The sequence below is a fragment of the Panicum virgatum genome, chromosome 2K (assembly GCF_016808335.1).
Source record: "Panicum virgatum strain AP13 chromosome 2K, P.virgatum_v5, whole genome shotgun sequence".
Classification (NCBI taxonomy): Eukaryota; Viridiplantae; Streptophyta; class Magnoliopsida; order Poales; family Poaceae; genus Panicum; species Panicum virgatum.
This window is the reverse complement of record NC_053137.1, coordinates 34,112,552-34,123,849: the sequence shown is the minus strand read 5'-3', so window position 1 is coordinate 34,123,849 and position 11,298 is coordinate 34,112,552. Positions and strand designations below refer to the sequence as shown.

The 11,298-nt window shown below is 40.1% G+C and overlaps 1 protein-coding gene and 1 long non-coding RNA gene across 2 annotated transcripts; both read right to left on the bottom strand.

The window, feature by feature from the left end:
- Nucleotides 1–654: 654 nt before the first annotated feature.
- On the bottom strand, nt 655–1,420 carry LOC120674014. Its single transcript, XR_005674947.1, has 3 exons — nt 1,043–1,420; nt 784–851; nt 655–708 (listed from the first exon to the last, which is right to left on the bottom strand). It is a non-coding gene; the product is annotated as an uncharacterized LOC120674014 (long non-coding RNA).
- A 90-nt stretch (nt 1,421–1,510) lies between these two features.
- Nucleotides 1,511–4,060, bottom strand: LOC120673984 (ABC transporter G family member 45-like). The gene is made up of 3 exons (XM_039955050.1): nt 3,663–4,060; nt 3,457–3,580; nt 1,511–1,681 (listed from the first exon to the last, which is right to left on the bottom strand). The coding sequence occupies exons 1-3, from the start codon at nt 3,749–3,751 to the stop codon at nt 1,526–1,528; spliced, it is 369 nt and encodes a 122-aa protein (XP_039810984.1). The 5' UTR covers nt 3,752–4,060; the 3' UTR covers nt 1,511–1,525.
- Between the last annotated feature and the right edge of the window lie 7,238 nt (nt 4,061–11,298).

Here is an 11,298-nt window from a genome sequence, read left to right as displayed (position 1 = left end):
CTCCAAATGATGTGTGTTGACAAGTGAGGATGAGGGTGCTACTTATAGTCCTCCATAGTCGGTTCTGAGCAGGTGAAGCATGTGGCGTCATTTGTAAGCAGGTAAGGTCGGTATGCTTGTCTTCCACGCGAAGCCGGGATACGAGACGCTACAGAGTCGGGCTGGCCGGCCTGTCCTAGGCCGGCCAGCCTAGGAGTGTGGCCACGTGGCCACCTCCTCCTGAATGTCTCTGATCTCTTTCTGATGTCGGTGTGGGTTGCTTGGCTTCAACGCGTGCACGTGCTAGGCCGGCCGGCCTAGGGGAACACAGAAATAAAATAATTCTTCAATCAGTGCACTTTTGTAGGAGTACATGTGTATGAGAAAATTATCCCTAACCATAATAAACTCATATGAATATTTGATAATAAAGTGGCAGTAAATGGTTAGGTGAAATATTAGTACTTTTTTTCCTGAAAGGAATTTACTTACCGATTGTAGTTCGCTTTTTCTGGCCCCCGGAAATTCCTCTATGGAGCGCATCCCCCTACTATAGTTTCAGCACAGTCAGACAAGCCAAGAATCTGTATAAAGTCAACTAACCTTTAAGGATCAGGGAAATATTTATGCAATAATGAACAAAGTTACATTGAATTCTTTTTTCATATATGATACCTTGATAATATAATTAGTTTTTAGGTTGCTTCTCTTGCTTCCGAGCTTGGTTGCCTACAAGAAAGGCATCTTAGATATCGTTAAACCTAAACAAGATTAACTTTATAGAATAATATGACTAAGTAGCACCTTAGAAAAAAGTTCCTTGTACACTTTATTAGTATCTGTATTTCTTTCTATTGCATCTCCCAGTATCTCTACGCAGCAAAAAGTAAGTTTGCGTTAGTATACATGGATTCATCCAATTGTTTGAGGATGAATATTGAGGTTTGGGCCTTTGTGTCCCATTTATCCTTTAAACTTCAGAAGGCAGTCATGCCATCTACATTAGAAAATAGGAAGTACCCATTTTATTATACCAAAAAATACTAGAAGAATAATATCATACCAAACTCATTGTTTGATCCAAGCAGGTTGGAGGAGAAATTAATTATCTCTCTCACTGTCATCTCAGCAAGATGGAGATCATGTTGACTGACATAAGGACAAAGGTAGTGTGGTGTAGAAGATCTTGATTTCCCATTGTAGAATACCTTTCCCTTCAACTGTAAGCAAGAAATAACATGATACCAATGATATGCACACATGGTTTTCATTATCAATGTTATATATATGTGTGTCACCATCTGTTACTTGTTCTGCTATTTACACTGATTTTCAGGAATGAAGTTGCTGCAAAATTCGATTTACCTTCAAAGAAGAATCTAATTTTCCTGCCAGTGCCCTTAAGAAGGTCGTCTTTCCAGATCCAGGTGCTCCAAGAACAAGTGTCTTTCTGGTCAGAACAGGAGAAAGAACTCGCTGCTATCTATTTCGACATAACCCACATCTATGCTTGCCTGTGCCGAAATATTTCTTGCTATGTGCCATTTTAATGTTTAAACACAGTATATATTATATTTGAAAAGAAATTTTGATAGTGGATCATGTAATTATACCTGGATGGTCTTATTGTTCCACTCACTTCATTTATTATCTTGAATGTTCCTTTTCGCGTTGCACACGTGTTCATAGAATCTACTATAGCCTGCACAAGAAAATAGCTTTTAGTTTTGCACATACACATATGTTTCTAAATGCCCCGGTGATTAATTAGTTATTTGAACTTCTAAAGTAATTAAACATGCGAATGCATTTCTATTTAACTGTCATGCATACATAAAGCTTTGTTTTGAGTGATATCTCTTGTCTTCATTATTAATTTCGGATATTTGTGTTTTTTCCCTATAATTTAAAGTCCAGATTACTCCCGTAAAGTTTAGTTGAAATCCGGATGACCCTCTAAACTATTTCTTGTGTCATTTTACCTTCTTAATTATTTCTTGGTTCAATTTATCCTTAACTAAATGACATAGTTTAGGGGCAAAATTGAACCAAGAGATAGATAATGGGGTTATCCGGACTTTGGCCTTACTTAAAGGGAGTAATTTGGACTTTTTTTAACTTTGCGATTTTAACTTTACTATTCACAAGTCAATGCTATTTTATCCCTTTTCGATGGTCAAAATATGGGCAAATGTGCAGACTAAGAGAAAAATTGCGTTGACTTGTGAAAAGTAAGATGAAAAATCACAAAGTTAAACAATAAGGAAAAAACAACAATTGCACTCCAAACTAGAGGCAAAGATAAAAAAAACTATTTTTTCAATTTATTTTATCTGCCATTTTTTTTCACTAAACCTAAGAGGTATCCAAATTTAGGACAGCAACCGTCACAAATTGCTGCAACTTTTAACCTTCCATATGTTAACCGTCTCAAACTGATGCAACCATTCAAAATTCTAACAGCTCCGGACATGAAAATTTTCCTCGTACATACGGAGAGTTGCATGCACCAACCAGTCGGAGTCTCAAACTGATGCAAGCATTCAAAATTCTAATAGCTCCGGGTATGAAAATTTTCCTCATACATATGGACCAAATATATTGAGTTGCATGCACCAACCAGTTCAACAAAAAGTTTAAGCTCATAGGGAGAGGTAGACAATTCACTTATATTCCAACACACCCCTCACGTGGAGGCTCCCTCGGGCCTCAGACGAGGAATAGGAACGAGCAGCAATTATATTTTATTTAATTGCGCTAACTAGGATTTGAACTTGAGACCTTTAGCTTTGATACCATATTGATGAGATGAACAATTCACTTATATTCCAACAAAATAAAATAGGGAATTGGACACTCTGGTCTGACATAAAGATTTTTCTTTTGTCCAGGTGAATGGTGCTTTCCACATCCGTCCACTTCCTCTGCTCTTCCTCCAAACCTTCTTCTCTGCTCTTTGGTCGATCCAGCTTGCTCCTGCTTCCCCAACAAGTCTGCTCTTACCGTTGACGGTCCGTTTCCATCGCCTTTCCATCCATATTTGCTGTTTTTTTTCTATAACCATATGCGCTCGTTTTGGTTCCCAGTTATCCCGCTACTTATTCACATCACGGTGGTAAAAATATGAACATATAAAAATAGCCGAAGGTTTTTCCGCTCATCCTGCAGAATTTTCGGTTTTCCAATCAAATTTTGTTGCAGATGTTGTTCTGGATTCTTGTAACCGCAGTGAAAGGATGCTGCGATGCCTTAGGCCATAGATATATTTTATCCTCATTTTATTTGCTGATTTCTACAAAATCTTGTGTTACTATGTCGAGTTTCTTTATCTCATAAAATTCGGCCAAGTCTGAATCTGGACGGTTTTTTGGGAGAAATTTTGCCTGATGATGTACACCTGCAAATGGTCTTTTTTCTGAAAAATGGAGGCGTCGTTGGCAAGTGCGTGCATACTCTACGACAGAGTGCCTCACGTACCTTGACGGCGTTGAAGACGGCGTTCGGCAGCGTTGGCAGCGCCCTCCGACCGACGCGCTCCTCGGCCTCGACGCTCACGCCGTCGAACACGACCTCCACCTTCTCCGGAGGCTCTCGCCCCACCCTGCACGCCCATGGCCGTGGGAGAGCTCCGTAACTAGCTCATATCTAGCTCTGTTCAGAAAGATGCACGGCCACCACAGTACCATTGCCTGACGTCCCTAAGGACGCGAAGGAACTCTTCGTTCTCCGCGTGCGTCAATGGAGGAGCCTCCTCGCGGACGATGGCAGCCATGGCCAGCAACCTCGCTCGCTCGACAGCTGCAGAGGCGCACAAGAATACAGAGCTAGCTTGGTATTGTCTGCTGTCAATACACGGATATATATGAGGCTCATTGATCTGGGGCTACGCATTGTTGGCTGCCATATTTATACAAGGGAGCAGGCCGGGAAGCCCTCTCTGGATCGAGGGTAGTTTGGTAATTCAACAAGACAGGCCGCCATCACGTCTGTATTGTCACAATGTCACGTTGATCATCATGAAAGTGGACATTGATCCTACATTGTATATATAGAGAGCTCCAAATTCTTGTGATCAAGGGTTGTTTTTTGAAATTAGTTTTCCTAAGGGTTCGTTTGTAAGAAACTGTTTTAGAAAAGTACCAAATTGCAAAAAAAGTATAGTATTCGGTCCTAAAAGGAACCAGTGTCATTTATTATGTACAGTATGAGCACAAGCTATAGGGTTACCTTCATAATTGTTGTAAAGAAACAACGGTTTTTCTATTCATCTCTCGAGTGTTTTCTTGTTTCTTTTTCACTCAGATTTATGTGGCTGTGATTTAGTCAAGATCTGTGCATTAGGTTGTGTGAGATAATATGTTTTGCATTGCAGATTGTGACCTCTGGTTGGTTTTCAGCAGGAGCGCTGCACCTCGGTCGTTTAAGACATGAGTAGTTAGCACATCTGTGCCTGTGTCTATGTGTTTGTTCCGCCTGTTTTACGTTTGCTTGTAACCTAAACTGTCTTTGCGGATGTCCATCCTTTTCTTCTTCTTAATACAAAGATGCATAGGCACCCTAAGGGATGTGTATTTTCTTTAAAAAAATACAAAGATGCGTAGCTCTCCTGTGTATTTTAGAGAAAAAATATTCCTTCCGGTGGGGATCGTTCCTAGTCATTTTGGGTTCCCTACAGTTTTTGGATATGTTAGAGCTTATTGTTTATTACATCATATAAGAGTCACAAACTCAGATTGATGTTTGATTCCATTTTGCCCCTTAATCTTATAGACCTTTTCTTGTCTTTTTTTTCATGCATTGGCAAGAGCTCTTACTCCCTTCATCCTAAAAAGATTGTTCTTATAGAAATTTTAGACACATTACTCATCTTAAGAAATGATCTTGCTGCTCCTGTATATTTGGTTTTCTAGATTCTCAATAAATGCATATGCATTGGAGCTAGAAAAGTAGAATTTACTAAGCATTTGATTCGTTTTTATACAATTTTTTCTTGGTGCTTGGCATTACATTAATTGGATGGATTACTCTTTGTGGGATAAAGATTTAAAGGCTAAAACAACAATCATTTTAGGGCGAAAGGAGTATACTGTAATTGTTAGCAATGCAAAACAATCTAAACCTCATCAATCCATATAATGCTGATATTTTTTTAAACCTTTTTCTTCTTCAGCGACATGTGGTTTCTTTGACGGCCATGGCTGGTTTTTGGGCACAGCTCGTCGGCAAGATGTTGAGGGAGCACCTCCCCTTCATGAATCTCAGCACTAGAACGTGCTCTTCCTAAGTGCGCTCCAGCGATCACGAGCCAGCGTTCAGCAGCATGTTGTTGTCGTTGGCAGCGGTGGCCGCTCCTCGTCACTGTCGTCATTGGCGCAGCTGCTGATGGATCGGAGTGGCGGGACGCCCTTGCCACCTAGTTTGAGTCCATACTCCATAGACATGGAGTTCAAGCTCCATGCTTACTTGGACTGCAACCAGGGGTAAAGCCAGTTGGGAACGACACCGGGGTCGGCAACAATAGAACCATATATGGTGTCAAATTTATAAATGACTAAAAAATATGCCCATGCGTCGCCATGGTCAGAATATCTGTACAGGTCGCGGTTGGTTTTTTTTTCTTTGATGGGTTTTTGGATGCAAATTTTGTTGTATTTTTAGGTTCTTATTATATTCGAATCCGTTTTGGTTATAATTAGTGTTGTTGTTTGGTTCTTATTGTATACACTTGGGACTCACCCGTCGATGATATACGTTGGATCAAACCAAAATTTTTGGTGGAAACGTTAGATGATACTTAGCTAAGAAATTGCAGGATTTTATCAGGGTCAGTTCACCCTGATAAAAGTCTCTAGATCCACTCCAACTTCAGTGGCACCACCGCTATCTGCATAAGGATCCAATCATTCGGAGATTTCTTTGGTTGAGACCAAGTCTGGGTCACGTGGAAACGTTCCATAACATCTAACCAGATGGGATCTCAAAATTTGAGTGATTTCTTTCTTGGTTATCACTCATTTTTATTCATTTTTTCTTGTTTCTTGATCTGTCACTTAGTTTTCATTTTACTTATTCATTTGATGTGCTATTATCTCATTGATCTAAAAAGTGATTGACAACAGAGAATAAACCTGAATGATGTGTAGACACTCCCCAAAACAATGCACATACACTTGGCAGGTGAATCATATACTAAATGCATATATATAGAGGAGGCATCCTTCGATTTTTTTTTTTATATTTTGGCGACTAACATATTTGCAACCTCATCCTTTGCAATCTGTCTATGGTATATTCCTTTCGATGGCATTGTATGAAGAGAATGTTGTTAGCTCTAACAACTCTATGATGTATTGATGTTGAGATTTCGAAATTGATAAAGTCACCACAGACGCCTCACCGATAGATCTCAAGATTGTCGAATGACACCGGTTAAATCCTGAAAAAAGATTTCTATTAACTCAGGATCTGGATGAATTGGTTCCACCATAACAAACCATACCAACCGAATCCCTAAGGCACCATTTTTCATTCACGTACGCATGTCATTCCTGAAAGGAGATTTTTCAGCTATAAAATGAAATCTGGGATCTTCAATGACGGGTTGCTATATATGGATGAAAAAGGCGATCTCATTGAATGCTAATAAAATCAGAATGTTGGCCTAGTAATGGCTATTTAGTGACCATTGACGAGATTCTTTAGAGATTGAGTGGTTAATCTGTCGCTGCTTATGCTTATTATACGATTCCCCTCCAAAGTCTTTATTTTTGCATTGTCCCTTCTCTATCCGCGACTGATGCAAACTGCTGAGACATGGATTCAGAGACAATGTAATCTATAGATTGTTCGTATAACTATGCGGATATATATTATTTGCTTAATCGGTGGCCAGAATAGGCCAACGTCACACTATTCCAAAATAAAACAAAGAAAACATCCTATTCATTCAGTGACACATAATTGAGCAGTGTCACCTATGTGATATTGTTGACCCTTCGTAACCAGACACGTCGTCTATATGTTTGCTTCCCGGATAAAATACGTCGTCACTGATTTGCGTATTATCGTAGACACGGTTTATAAAAACGTGTCACCAATGTCCACACCACCCATAGGTGTCGCGTTCTGTTCATCAGCATCACGGTTGTATAACAATATAGATGATGCGTTTGAATTAAAATTCATCACCTATGTTAAGCATAATATTGGTGACACTTACTGTCCATCTGCATCACCTATATCAGTACTCTTTGGTGACGCGGATCCGGTAAATGCGTCCCTGACGAGTTTTGGACCCAAACATTTTATAAAATATGATGAAGAGTCCTGTCACATCCTCTCTCTCTCCCTCTCTCCCACCGCCGCCTTTCTCGCCCTTCGCACCACCAGCTGGGCAGCTCATTCGATCCCTGCTCTCACATTTCTCAGATCTCCCCCATTCCTCCCCTCCTGCTCCCTGTTGGCTCAAATTCAGGACCAACACCCGAGAGCACTACCACGTGCAGTGAGCAGAGGCACGCGTTGCTGCCCCACCGCTCAAGTCCGGTCAGACTAGTCAGGAAGTCTGGTCAGACTGGTCTTCGTCGAGAGGCTGTCAAAGATCCAACGAACACACCCAGGAAGGATCCTATCTGGGCAAGTGCATGTAGGGTTGTTCTAGAGTTGGCAGGCCACCTATAACGCCTTCAAGCATCCTTGAGACGAAGGAAGAACAATAGATACGGGTTGGAAGAGCTAAGATTTGAAAAAGACAAAAAGTGATGAAAACAAATAGATTGATAAGTTTTTTGATCGATTAGATGCCCTCAATCGGCTGTACCCTTTATATTTATAGGGATGGAAGATTTTGCCCCATTAGAGAGCAAACCCTAATTAATTTCATATCAAAATACAAGTCTTAACTCGGACTGGGTTGTCTGGACCGGTCTGACCGCCCTAGCCAACCGGTCTGACTGGTCTAGGTCTGGGTCAAGTCTTCCCGAAGTCACAACTCTCTCATCCGATATCTAAATTGGACGTTCTATATATGCATTTTGATCATCTCGATAAGAGCTATACAATGGTGAAGTAAAATATATATTTTGATTATGTCACACAAAACAAACCGGTCCAGTCAGACCATTGTGCATAGCCGTGCTAATTTTGGTCGTCAACATATGACCCCTATTTTTTGACAAAGATTGCATACCAAAAAAATAAACCTTTGGACCAAAATTGACTAAGGATGATGATGATCAATTCATCGGCCATATATTTGTTTTAAGGCCGATAGATATTATCAGCCATACAACTTGATTTTGCTCATGTTGATGCTAAAATTGCCTTTTTTTTGGCCTCCACTCTTTCCTGACTGGTGCAGATCTTGCTGGTTTTGTATCATATTGATTCCCCAATGATTCTCGCTTGTGCAATCATTGCAACTTTCTTTTTTGAGTATGAGATAAGCCTGAGGGACCCCAACTCAACTGTAAATATTTTGAATTCTGCTTCGCTCTTCTCACCCGCTTTACTGTTAACAATCTCAGTTTTTACCAGATTATTATTAGCAATAACCGGCCTTTGTGAGGAATCACAATTTGGATATGTAGAAAGATATTGAATGATATATGGTTGCATATGGATTCTACGATAATCCAACAGTCAATAATAGCAAGGATATGACCAAAATCTTAGAGTAACTGATCCAAACAATGAGTATTGTGGCACTATTGCCTTGATGTAGGTAAGAATCAGGTTGCTCTCGAGGTTTTGGTGACGACTTTGTGCTTTTAACTGTATTTGGCTGATTCTTTTGCTTATCAATAGCCCTTTTCTTCTCATATTTGGCCATGTGTTCTTCGAAACTCGGCTTTACTGTATTCTTACATTGGGAGTTGTTCTTAGAATTCCTAGGGTGACTGGTCAGACCGATCCTACAACCAGTCAGACTGGTTCGTGTAGAACCGGCACCTTTGTTTCTGTCTTGCCCCCGAGTATCGAAGTCTTTAATGAAGATTGAGGGGTCTTTCCTGGTGATACTTTTGTAAATTTCTCTAAATTTGTAGGCCATTCTTCACCAATTATCGCATTTTTCCTTTGGCTTTATCTGCTTGGTCCAGCTGAATCAACACTTTTGGATTCATCAACTCAAGTGTATGCATGGAAAAGAATCTTTATCAACTTGCATTGTAGGAACAACCCAATCGTCCTTCATTTATGGTTGATTGTATTTGTCTACACGAAGAATATTGCAATCCTTAGTAGCATGAGAGAAGGTATTATAAAATTTACAATAAGCACGCCATTTCAACTCATCCATTGATGGAATTATGTGAGAAAATTTAATCTTCCCAAGCCTTGCTAACTAATCAAAGATCCTATCACACTTAGACATATCAAAAGTAAATTTAACTTCATCATGCCGATTTTTGGGAATCGGCTTTAGAGAAACACTAGTGCCTGGCTTATCGTTAGATGACCATACGAATCTAGCAGCATAAACATCATTACTCTTATCGTCTGAAGAATCACCATGTAGAACATGCATACCAAGATGATCAATTTTAGGTTTAGAATCTTTACTTTAGCTTTCTTGAGCCAAAGCCTTTTGCAGCACTTGGTTAATGGTTAGGAACTCATACCCTTCTAGTTTTTTTTAATCAAAGAGCTAATTCAGCAACATCCTTTTCAAAAATAATCAAGCTATAACATTGGTTTTTTGTATCTCTAAACCTTTTAATGTATTCGGCAATAGGCTCATCAAGCTTTTGCTTAAGCGATGCTAAATGACATAGCCTCAATTCATTATCATCATTGTAAGAATGCTCATGAAATTTACACTATAATTAAGATCATGTACGTATACAATTAGGAGATAATGCTGAAAACCATGAGAAAGCAGTACCAGACAATGACAAAGGGAATATTCTAATTTTTGGATGATCAAGACTACCGTGAATACCCATTTGGGCATTAAAATGGCTAACATGCTCCCATGTAGTTCTACTATAGTATTGGCACCTTAAAATTGTGAGGATATGGTATAGCATCAAAACTCTCAGAATAAGGTTTTTGACACACAAGAGTTTTGTCTTTAAGTTCTACGCCGAAAGTTTCTTTAAACATAATAGCCAAATCTCTCTTATGTTTTCCAAGAATTTGGTTATAATAAGGATCATTTGGCTTTTGTGCAACAAAGTTAGAATTATTCGGCGTATCATGTGGTGCATGGTTTGGCTATATATACTATGATTGCTGTGGCAGAACCGCCTAAATTATCCCGGCTCAAGTGCGCAGGCCATCACCATAAAAGCAACATTAGCTCAAACGCACTTCAAACGGAATAATTCTGGGTCTGTCGGGTAACGTCCCGATACAACCACCGGTTCTTGGATCGAACAAGCATACCCCGCACGAAGGCGAGTCCAGAGATATTACAACCACAAGTTTTGCAACACAGGCATAAAATGATTACAAACCAGTTCTAAAATATTATTACAAGTACAAACTTTAAAAAGCAGTTATACAAACCATAACTTTAACTTCAGAGTTTGAAAGCAGCGGAAAGAGACAACGATGGCTACAACACGTCGCAAAAGTATACCAAGCTAGCCCAAGCAAGGTATCACTCGTCATGGTCATTGCCGGCCGAAGACGAATCCCACTCTACAGACCAGCCAGGAGGCAAAGAGCAGGGATAGGTCAAACTAGCGACCTGGTCCTCAAGACTCATACCTGAAAAAGGGTTTCAACAGCAAGGCTGAGTATTCTAATACTCAGCAAGACTTAACCGTCAACGGGTATAAGTAGCCCACTATAGCTAGACTATGCAAGGATTGTGAGGCTCTGGTTTTCCTTTTTGCTGAAAAGCAATAAAGAGTAGATCCTTACTTTCAGGTTTTAGCCTTCAAGATTCTAGTAGATTAACCATTCTATGTAAGCAACTACTATCCAAACATGGTAGAAAACTAAGCAAACATCAAGATTAATAAAAAATATTGTTGCTCTTATTACTCTGTGTGGCAAAGGGATCAAGCAGTCTCATTTCATCGTGAGAGGCGGACGATTCTGAATCGAAATTCAACCTTGCAAGGATAAACCTAACACACACGTTTGGAACACCGTCGGGTCGTTTCCAAACAACCGTTGACCTTTCTTTCCGGCTTGTGGATAGTGCCACTCTCCCCGACTACAGGGCTCCAAGGTCCACCCGTGCCCGGTCCACCCTTGTCCCTTGAAGTCGTAGTGTTGCGCAACATAAAATAAAACCTATCCCTAAGAGAGAGTGGGAGGTATATCCACTCCCCGGTCCAATCGGCTACTAGGCTTGCCGCGTACCAT